This window comes from Myotis brandtii, unplaced genomic scaffold, assembly GCF_000412655.1.
Source record: "Myotis brandtii unplaced genomic scaffold, ASM41265v1 scaffold268, whole genome shotgun sequence".
NCBI lineage: Eukaryota > Metazoa > Chordata > Mammalia > Chiroptera > Vespertilionidae > Myotis > Myotis brandtii.
This window is the reverse complement of record NW_005360187.1, coordinates 2,500,459-2,512,051: the sequence shown is the minus strand read 5'-3', so window position 1 is coordinate 2,512,051 and position 11,593 is coordinate 2,500,459. Positions and strand designations below refer to the sequence as shown.

The 11,593-nt window shown below is 40.5% G+C and overlaps 1 protein-coding gene across 1 annotated transcript in view; it reads left to right on the top strand.

The window, feature by feature from the left end:
- Window positions 1-11,593, top strand: part of DNAH12 (dynein, axonemal, heavy chain 12) — a 260,675-nt gene that overhangs the window by 97,644 nt on the left and 151,438 nt on the right. Inside the window, exons 29-35 of the mRNA XM_014541350.1 lie at window positions 1,075-1,194; window positions 1,495-1,651; window positions 1,878-2,050; window positions 6,924-7,076; window positions 7,330-7,569; window positions 8,124-8,369; window positions 8,702-8,821. Coding sequence (XP_014396836.1) covers window positions 1,075-1,194; window positions 1,495-1,651; window positions 1,878-2,050; window positions 6,924-7,076; window positions 7,330-7,569; window positions 8,124-8,369; window positions 8,702-8,821 — 1,209 coding nt within the window. The remainder of the gene's footprint in view (window positions 1-1,074; window positions 1,195-1,494; window positions 1,652-1,877; window positions 2,051-6,923; window positions 7,077-7,329; window positions 7,570-8,123; window positions 8,370-8,701; window positions 8,822-11,593) is intronic.

The window sequence follows — 11,593 nt, the reverse complement described above, 5'->3', positions numbered from 1 at the left end:
ATAGCCTTAGGTTTATATCTAGAGCATGTCTGAAAATGGTGTTATATTAAAGATGATGTTGTATTAAATATAGTTTCTATTAGCATCAACTTCAAACTTTGTTCTGTAGTTGTTGTTTTTTTCAATTACTTAATTGAAAAAAGTAAATTATCATTTACTTTTGAATTAAGTTATTTTTTAAACCACTAAATCTCTTTAAATACATAAAAATGTTAGAAAGACATGAAAGTATACTTTGAAGTCAAAAGCCCAGATTGTTCAATATAATTAAACAAAATACAGGGTGAAACAAAAGTAGGTTTTCAATTGTAAGCATGTGAAACACAGAGATTATTTTTTTATTATTTAGTAATTATATTATTTTCCATAGGAACAACTGTAAACTTACTTTTGCCCCACCCTACATATGATTATTCAAATGATATACTCTGGTCATACAAATTTTTAGAATTGCTATGGGTTAATAATACAAGGGCTCTAAGTACTAGGCCAATTTTCCACTAAATTGTATAAGTTAATTTATTAGACTGATTTATTTATTTATTTTTAAAATGTTTTTATTCATCTTAGAGAGAGAGGGAGAGAGAGAGAGATATAGAAACATTGATGAGGGAGAAACATTGATCATCTGCCTTCTGCATGCTCCCTACTGGGATTGAGTCCACAACCTGGGCTTGTGGCCTGACTGGAAATTGAACCAGTGACCTCTTGGTCCATGGGACAATGCTCAACCAACTGAGCCATACTGGCTGGGCTGATTTATTTTTTTACAGTTTAATTTCTGTAATGGAAGTAATATGTATTCTAATAGAAGTAATATGTATTCTATTTGTAAAACTTGACAACTCTCCACAGCAAAAGAACATAAAAATTATATACATATTTTAAAAATATAATCATAATTTATAAAAAATGTTCAGGTATTTTAAATAGTCACCTAACATTTTTCATGACTATGTGATATTCTAGCCTACAATGTACCAAATATTTTGCTTCTCTGTTGTTAGACATTTAGCTTTTTGCTTTTTCCCTTTAGAAATCTTTTAAAGTTAAAAATGCTTTTTTATTATTCAGGCTTATCCAGACTCTACAAGAAGAGACTGGGTTCGAGAGTGGCCTGGACAAGTTGTACTTTGTGTTTCTCAAATGTTCTGGACTTCTGAGACACAGGAAGTTATAAGTGATGGGACAAAGGTAAAGCATTATTGATTTTAAGTAACATTCTTTTCTATATGCTATGTTTCTTAGTGAGCTTATCTGTTATTTTTAAAGCCAATTTTCTCCTGAATTTCTACATGTAACATTAAAATTATATAATTATTTGAGAACTTGTTATATTTTATACTAGGCTTAGACAAAAATCACTCTATTCTATAATCCATTTCTCTATTGAGGTATATTATGAAGTCAGAATTGTTTGTATAAGAGTAAATATAGAAAGCACATATTTTAGGTGCTATATGAGATTAGTTTAATTGCTTTTTTATTTTTTAGGGATTAATTAAGTACTATAAGGAACTTCAGAATCAACTAAATGATATTGTAGGGCTGGTAAGAGGAAAACTATCGAAGCAGACCAGGACTACTCTGGGCGCTTTGGTTACTATTGATGTCCATGCTAGAGACGTGGTCATGGACATGATTGATGTGGGTATGTGACTTTTTTCTTTAATGTTAAAGGTAAAATATTAATAACTTCTAGCAACAAAGATTTATACTATATGTATACTATAGAATTTATTTTATATGATCTTTTCTACGTATTGGAAAACATGAATTGTTTTAATATTTGCTATTATAAAAGATGATAAAATACCTATTTTTCAAATTATTTCTATTTTAGGATCATGTATCTTGTTTTACTTTATTCTTTTTAGGTGTCTCACATAATACAGATTTCCAGTGGCTTGCTCAGCTTCGATATTACTGGGAATATGAGAATGCTCGAGTTCGCATCATTAATTGCAATGTTAAATATGCTTATGAATATCTTGGCAACTCACCTCGACTTGTCATTACTCCTCTAACTGACAGATGTTACAGAACATTGGTATGCATTTAAATTATTTTAATTCACACATTAAAGTTTACTTTTTAGTGTGGTCATATTTTTTTGTCCAAATTTAACATGGCTATCCTCATTTTATTCTCTTATTGGTGATAGTTGAATACAGCTATTCCTTCCTAACTCCAAATTTCTTTTATGTGAAATTATCATAATGAATATTTAATTCTTGGTGCTTTTGTAGAATACAAGTATGTTTAAATTCTAATGTTTGAAAATCGTGAGCACTCCCAGTTGGGAATAATTAGAAAAAGGAAAATACTGAAGATTTTAAAGAGAAAAATCAAAGCTTTGGAAAATATTATCAGTTTTTGCAGTGGAGTTCTGGGAGAGATGACAGGAAGATGAGGAAAGTACAGTTGGGCCTTAGAACTCCAAGTTAGTTCTGTTGAATAGGAGGGAGAGACCTGAAACGTAGGGAGTTGGTCCTGAGGTCTATGTTTGGTGGGAAGGTATGGAAGATAGAGCTATGACTATTAAAATAGAAACATTAGGATTAGGGTTGCCAGATAAAATACAGGACTCCCAGGTAAATTTGAATTTCAAATAAACAACAAATACATTTTTAAGATAAATAAGTCCTAAATATTGTATGGGACATATTTATTCATTGTTTATCAGAAATTAAAATTTAATTTGGCATCCTATATTTAAATTTGCTAAATCTCACAACCGTATTTGGAAATTGAGGAGGAACATCAAGAAACACCAAGTAAAGTAAGTAAAATTAAAGTGTCTTTGATTGAGTTCTCTAGAAGCAGAGATGAAATGACAATTGTTGGGCAAATGATTTACTAGAGAATGCTCTTAGTACAAATCTATAAGGAAGTGAGGAAAACAGGGGAAAGCTAAGGAGAGATGTGATTTCATTGGATATATATCCTTAGCCTGATCTCACAGGGAGTTTTGGAGCATGAATTACATCACAAAGGTACTTCACTTGAAGGCAAAGGGGCTGGCTTTTATATTCCTTTATAGTCATTGGCTGTGGGTCACCCATAGGTTTAGGGGTATAAGTGAGCTATCAGGTATTTGCCGTGAGGTAGCTTCTATTAGTTGAGAACAATTTCCAGGAGAAAAGAACAGGTGGGAGCTATTTGTAGCTGACACTCCAGCAAGTGGGAGATGGATGCAATAGTCAGTAAAGGGAATCCGGGTAGGATGTTAGTGCATCTACAATAAAATGTTTCACCAAACCCTCTAATTTCTCAGGAAGCTACCTGAGGGCAGATACCATGTCTGTCTTGGTTTCTACTCTAGTGTGAACAAGTACATAATTACTCTTTAAATATTTGTTGAGTAAATGAATCTCAAGCTTCCATGTCCTATCTGGACCCTCAGAGACATCAAAAGCTGTGAATACTTGTAAGGTGGAAGTTGTAAAATCAAAAGCACATTAAGCATTTGTATACAATACTAGAATGAAAAACAAAATAAGTCTCCTAGGATATGTATTATCTATATACTAGTGACCTGGTGCACAGATTTGTGCGCATCGAAAGGCAATTAACGAGAAGGTGGCCAGTGGGGCAGGACTGGGCGAGATGGGTCAGACACGCTCTGTTGCCAACCTCCCACAGTCTCTCCCCTGCTGGCCATACCTGGGGAGCGCTGTGGCTCAACGGGTGTCCGTGGAGTCAGTATGGGGTCCCTCTGGCAGGTGGGGTTTCTTGGCCTGGCCTACGGGGATCGGGCCAAAACCGGCTCTGACATCCCCCAAGGGGTCCCAGAGTGTGAGAGGGCACTCTGCAAAGTTGCTGTCGTACAGGGTGTGGAATGCAAATACAAGTGTGCAATAAACCAGATTCGGGGCGACAGTGCCTCCCCAATAACATAACCCATGGCCAAAGGTGGAATCGCACGGCCCCACGAGGAATCATGCTCCCTCTTCTCTGATTTTGGGGTATGTCACCTGAGAACCGCTGCTGCCAAGTCACTGTAGCTCAGTAGATCCTTCGTTGAGCGTCTGCCCCCTGGTGGTCAGTGTGCATCATTGCAACCGGTCAGGCGGGCAGAGGGACACTTAGCATATTAGCCTTTTATATATCTACTAGAGACCCGGTGCACGAATTTGTGCACGGGTGGGGTCCAGCTGGCCCACCCCGATGGGGGCCCATTGGGTCAGGCTGGCAGTGGGGACGGGCTGCGGGAGGTTGGCCGGCCGGAGTGAGGGGCCGTGGGTGGTGGGCCAGCCAGCCCTGCCCCCAATTGGGGTGTTGGCGGTTGATCGGGGGGCCAGGCAAGCTGGTAGCGGGGGGGCAATCAGGGCCCGGGCCAGGCTGGTTGGGTGCCGCAGTGCACATCATAGCCACCGGTCGTTCCGGTTGTCTGGTTGTTCCACCAGTCCAGGTGCTAGGCTTTTATATATATATCTATATAGATATATATATATAAAAGCCTAAGCGATCGTTTGACCCATAGCTATGATGCGCACTGACCACCAAGGGGCAGATGCTCAACACACAGGCATGGAAACATGGAACAGACTGATGAATCTCAGAGGGAAGGAGAGAGGGGTGGAAGAGATTAACCAAAGATCTTATATGCATACTAGAGGCTCGGTGCATGGATTCTTGCACCGGTGGGGTCCCTTGGCCTGGCCTACGGAGATTGGGCTGAAACCAGCTCTCCAACATCCCCCGAGGGGTCCTGGATTGTGAGAGGGCACAGGCCAGGCTGAGGGACCCCATCGGTGCATGAATCTGTGCACCAGACCTCTAGTATAGATATAAAAGGCTAAGTGTCTGTCTGACTGGTAGCTGTGATGCGCACTGATTACCAGGGGCAGACACTCAACTCAGAAGCTGCCATGACACTCACTGGCTATTTAAAATAAACAACACCATGGACTTGGTGCTGACAAATCAACACTCGGCTTCCCCCAAGTGGGATACAGGCCCTGCCACCACCCCGGAGCTACACTCCACCAAATTGCAGCCAACGCGGCCAAGACCCCCTGGCCCAAAATGCGGCCCATAGCCCAGCCCAGCCTGGAAACAGTCACTGTGGATGCCGGGTAATGACATTATGTAGCAATGCCCAGCTTCCTCTCCCTAGCAACTAGCCTCCTTGGAGTTTCTTCAGCCCAGGAACACGACTTACTTTATAGCCAGGTGCAAACATTTCACAGTTCAACCAAATATTTGTGAAATGTTTTCCTGTGCTTCATCTCATTTGATCTTCACAGAAGTCCTGGAGTAGGTACACAGGAGACACAGTAGAATCCTGTTTTCTTTTCATTAGCTGGAAAACAGAGATTTAGAAAGTTTAGAAACTTGACCTGACTGAAAAGAAGTAAGAAATGGTGGACCTTGAAAATGACTTCAGGTTTTCTCACTGCACAGAATATAGTCAAACACTGCTACAGTTAACTATTCTACCCTTTGTTCTCCCTGCATGATCTACAATAATAATCTGCTTTGTATTGATATTTACTGCTGTGTTGCTGACAATTAGCTGAACGAGAAGTTGGGGTGCTTCACTGGGCTAGAAAAAGTTTAGCTAAATCAGAAAGCAGGTATAATTAAGCAAGTTTATTCTATTTATGTAAAAGGCTAAGTTGACTTGCACATGCGCAATACATATAAAGCTCTCACTGGAGCCAATCACATGTGTGTGTTTCGATCTGTCATTGTCGATCGTGAATTTGATTGACACTTCTATTATAGATAAAGGGCGAATAGCGATATTAAAATATTTCTTCTAATTTCCATTCAATGTGCACAAACCCATGCACCAGGACACTAGTCCATAATAAAAGGAGCATACTTGTAAGAATTTTCTTGAAATTGTAAAGAGAAAGGTTTCTAGCAAATGAATGGACATTAACAGTGTAGCATTTATCATAAATTTAAGATAGATAAAATATCATTGATATTGCCTTTATTTAGATGTCTATTATTTTATTTTAGTAAGTGTAAAAATATTATTTTATAGGTTTATTTATTACTTATTTTTAAAATAGTCTTTTTAAAAGAGCAGTTTTAGGTTCTCAACAAAATTAAGTAGAAAGTACAGGAGTTCCCATAAACCTCCTGCCTCCCTATATGTACAACCATGTGTCCCTTAACCTTATTTCTCCTAAAAGGAGTCAAGTTTTACAAACTCTCATATTGGTTTTTATGAAGCAAACTTCATAGTTAGAGAGTTGACTGTAATCTATATGCTTCTAAAAATGTTCAGCCACTGTTCCAGTCATTGTGGAAACCCAGAAAGCATTCAGATACTGCTGATGTTGTGCTTATTGAACTTAAAGACTAAGTGAGAGGGAAAAATCGACATAATTACCTGTAAGGCAAGGTAGAAAGCAATATTAGTGGTAGGAGAAGTATAGAATAGTGTTATGGGAATAGAGAACATACCAAGAGTATCAGGATCAATAGCCAGGGTGAATCATAGATAAAATTATATAATAGGTCATATGTTTCTCTTCCAACTGATGGGTCCCCATTCATAACACCACTTTCAAATATGTACTCTCTTTGAGGTTAGCCAAGAGATTTTCATTATGGAACTCTATAATTATCTCCACAGCCACTTCTAATTAAACCTTTCTGACCAAATTGTAACACCTCAAGGCTAGATTTTCTTTGTTTTTAAAGGCAAATGGAATACTGTACATGCAAAGTATTAAAGGATAAGGAGATTTTGATACATTTTCACTTTTTTGAACTCTATAAACTGCTTATTTTTTGTACAGCTAGAAAATTGTGTGCTAAAAATTAACTGAAAAATGTAATTGTATTACTGCCTCTCTGAAGTTACAACTAAAACTAAATCCATTTTGGAAGTGATTATCTGTGTTGTAGTTTTCAGTTAAGCATGGATTATTTCTTTTCACAAAAATGTTTCTTTTCAGATAGGTGCCTTCTATTTAAATCTTGGAGGTGCTCCAGAAGGACCAGCAGGCACAGGAAAAACTGAAACCACCAAGGACTTGGCTAAAGCTCTTGCTGTACAGTGTGTGGTGTTCAACTGTTCAGATGGGTTAGATTATCTAGCAATGGGAAAGGTAAAGTTACATTTTAAATGTTACCAACTTATAGCTAGGTCTAACTGGATAAACTGAAGCAAACTCAGTTAAACATTATTTGAATGTAGTTTAAGCATTACTCGAACCTTGGGTTTACAGATAAAGACATTGTTTATATCTTTGGGCTTTTATTAACCTTAATTTTCAGTTTTGACTTAAAAGGTTAAATGTTTGTTTTAATAAGTGATGCCTTTTCCTAAGAAAAATTATCTCCTTTTTTTCTGGTCCTTAGTTTTTTAAAGGATTGGCTTCTTCTGGTGCTTGGGCTTGCTTTGATGAATTTAATCGAATTGAGTTGGAAGTGTTGTCAGTGGTAGCTCAACAGATCCTTTGCATTCAGAGAGCCATTCAACAGAAGCTGGATGTGTTTGTTTTTGAAGGGGCAGAACTTAAACTCAATCCCAACTGTTTTGTAGCTATTACCATGAATCCTGGCTATGCAGGACGTTCTGAATTGCCAGACAATCTTAAGGTAATATTTTTTAAGAATGTAAATTTGTTAATCAAAAGTTGCAGCATAACCCACTCAAAAGGTATATTTTCTCACATGTTTTTGTAATTTCTCTTTTCTATTTTCTGCATGGTAAATCTCCAAAAACTCTTTTAGGTGTCTAAAAAAAATTAAAGGGCACAAAACTATTAAAGTGCTAGTGAAAAATTAAAGAGTTGCCCTAGCCGGCTTGGCTCAGTGGATAGAGCGTCAGCCTGCGGACTAAAGGGTCCAGGGTTCGATTCTGGCCAAGGGCACATGCCTGGATTGCGGGCTCAATCCCCAGGAGGGGGCATGCAGGAGGCAGCCGATCAATGATTCTCTCTCATCGTTGAAGTTTCTATCTCTCTCTCCTTCTCTCTTCCTCAGTGAAATCAATAAAGAAATATATTTTAAAAAAATTAAAGAGTTAATGAAAAGGTGCTGCATTGGGTGAATAAACTTGAATATCAACACATTATTTTTGGGTGCTTATGCTTAGTATTAAAATGGTTTTCTTTATGTAAATAATATATTTCATTTATTATATACTTCAGGTTCTTTTTAGAACAGTGGCTATGATGGTTCCAAACTATGCCCTCATAGCAGAAATCTCCCTCTACTCCTATGGATTTTTGAATGCAAAACCTTTGTCTGTGAAGATAGTAATGACCTATAGGCTTTGCTCAGAACAGCTCTCATCGCAATTTCATTATGACTATGGAATGCGAGCAGTGAAAGCAGTTTTAGTGGCTGCTGGAAACCTAAAACTAAAATTTCCAAATGAAAATGAAGATATACTTGTAAGTATACATACATGAATGAATACATACATTGTGAAAGAAAGTCTGAGTAAAAGATAAGTTTTTTAGTGCGGTTGATCAGGAACTGTAGGCAAAAAAGAGAGTTCTTGCTTTGAGCCTTTTTATAAGAGGTTGAAATGATAGTTTAGGGGTTATGCTGTTCATTATACTTTATGTAAATGAAAGGACCTTTTGGCTCGATAAGCATAGTGTTGGCTTTTCAGTATGGGGATTCCATGGAACAATGTAAAATAAACTTTGACTTTGGGTATGGGGAGGAAAGGGCAAATACTGGCAATTAACTTAATATTGCACTTTTTGGATGCTTTTAGCTTCTTCGATCAATTAAAGATGTAAATGAACCAAAGTTTTTATCACATGATATACCCTTATTTAATGGAATAACTAGTGACTTATTTCCTGGCATTAAACTTCCTGAAGCTGACTATCATGTAAGTAAACCTCTGAGAATAACTTACTCCGCAAACAAATTTATCTCATGACTTAATAGTTTGCAAGGTGTTTTTAAAAAAAATATATTTTATTGATTTTTTACAGAGAGGAAGGAAGAGGGAGAGAGATAGTTAGAAACATCGATGAGAGAAGCATCGATTCAGCTGCCTCTTGCATGCCCCCTACTGGGGATGTGCCTACAACCCGGTACATGCCCTTGACTGGAATCGAACCTGGGACCCTTCAGTCCCCAGGCTGACGCTCTATCTGCTGAGCCAAACCGGTTAGGGCTACAAGGTTTTATTAAATGGGTGAAATCATTCTGTCTGGAGGATAATCCCCTATTTTGGTCACCTTAATATGAAAATGAGTAAATTTTACTAGTACATTCTGTTGTATGATACTAGGGTTGACAAAGTTCAGGTCAAAGATGATTGTTGTAAGAGAATAAGTATTTTCTATTGTGTGATTTCTAATACTTACTACTATCCTATCTAATAAAAGACAAAAGGGTAATTAACCATACCTCCGCTACGCTTCCCATCGGCTAATCAGGGCGATATGCAAATTCACTGCCAACAAATATGGCGGCCGGCAGCCATGCAGCTGAAGTGAACATGAGGCTTGCTTGCTCCAGTGATGGAGGAAGCCAAGGTTCCCCGCCTGCCACGGCTGGCTCTGAGCCTGAAAGCAACAATGTTTCAATTATAGAAGCTAAACAAACCCCAGATACCTGCTTTCAGCCGGCCGCGGCCTCAGAGCTGGGAGTGCCAGTGATGGCAACAATGTTTCAATTATAGAAGGTAAATAAATCCCAGAATAAAAAAAAAAGAAAAAAAGGAGAGGCTGGGAGCTTCAGTCACCCGCCCACCTGAAAATGGCCCTCAGCCCCTCACCCAGACTGTCCAGGCACCCCAGTGGGAACCCCCACCCTAAAGGGGGTGTGGCCAGCCTGAAAATAGCCATCAGCCTCTCATCCAGGCTGGCCAGGCACTCCAGTGGGGACCCCCACCCTAAAGGGGGTGCGGGCAGCTGCAAACAGCCATCAGCCCCTCACCCAGGCTGGCCAGGCACCCAAGTGGGACCCCCACCCTGATCCAGGACACCCTTCAAGGCAAACCAGCTGGCCCCCACCCATGCACCAGGCCTCTATCCTATATAGTAAAAGGGTAATATGCAAACTTACCCTAACAGCAGAAAGACTGGGAATGACTGATCACTATGACACACACTGACCATCAGGGGGCAGACGCTCAATGCAGGAGGTGCCTTCTGGTGGTCAGTGTGCTCTCACATGGGGGAGCTCTGCTCAGCCACAAGCCAGGCTGATGGCTGCCAGTATAGCGGTGGTGGTGGGAGCCTCTCCTGCCTCCTCAGCAGCGCTAAGGATGTCTGGCTGCAGCTTAGGTCTGCTCCCTTCTGGAAAGTGGGCATCCCGCGAGGACTGCCGGGCTGCCAGAGGGATGTCTGATTGCCATCTTAGGCCCAATCCCCCAGGGAGCAGGCCTAAGCCAGCAAGTGGTCATCCCTTGAGGGGTCCCAGACTGCGATAGGGCACAGGCTGGGTTGAGGGACAACCCCCTCGAGTGCACAAATTTTTGTGCACCGGGCCTCTAGTGTATACTATAATACTGTTGTATACTTCAGCTGGTAACAAAAGATTCTAAGCTGAAAGTGGTAAAACATCTTATAGTTAACAATGATTTGTTTCTCAAATTTAAATAATATGGTTGCTCTTTTTTTTTTTTAAAGAAACAAAGTATGTGTATTTCCAATTCCATTTAAATTATAGACAGAGGGGGAAACCAAGATGGCGGCATAGGTAGACACTGGAAATTGCTGCCTCGCACAACCACTTCAAAAATACAACTAAAAGACAAAACGAACATTATCCAGAACCACAGGAAGGCTGGCTGAGTGGAAATTCTACAGCTAGAAGGAAAGAGAAAAGCACAGTGAGACTCAGAGGTGGTGCAGAAGTAAAGTGCAGAGGTACGGAGGCACGCGGGAAGGGCTGGCAGCTGAGGACATAGCACATGTGGAAAGGGCTGGAAACTGAGGACACGGTTGTCTTTTTCAGTCGGGAGAGAGTCACAAGCTCCTGACTGCTCTGAACTCCAGTTCCGGGTGAGTCTCTGGGGACCCGGACTCATACGGGAGAAACTGGACTGTCTGGCATCGGTCGGAACTCGAGGGCGGCTTTCTCTCAGAGGTGCTTGCAGCAATTACTGGGACACTGAGAAACGGGGCCTCTTAGGGCAGGACTGAGAAGCAGCCATAGCTGCTTGCTCTGCCCTGTTGATCCCCTGAGATCCCGCCCTGCCCAAGCTGTGCACAGAGGCTTTTGCATATGAAAGGCCTGGCCCTTTGCAATCTGAAAATTACCTAACAAACTGCAGCTGGGTCAGAGAAAGCCAGAACATCTAAAAGAAGGCCCAAGGCCCCACAGCAGCTTGCATTGCTTCACAGCTGGGCTCCTGCTGGGTAGCCTCAGGCAGAGGTTAAATTAGCAACTCCTTAGAAATCCAAGAGCCAGTGTACCCAGTGGTCAGAGTGGGGCCATCCAGATTACAACTCCACAGATCCATAAGGGACACACTCAAGGGGCAGACTCAGTGAGCACCAAACCCCCACTGAAGCAAGTCTTGCCACAGAAGGGTGTCTCCAGCACAGAAGTTCTCCCACTGCAGACACAGCTGATTCTCACAGCCAATTGGCCTGGAGGTCAATTCCTCCCAGTGATACCTACAACAATCAAGGCTTAACTACAA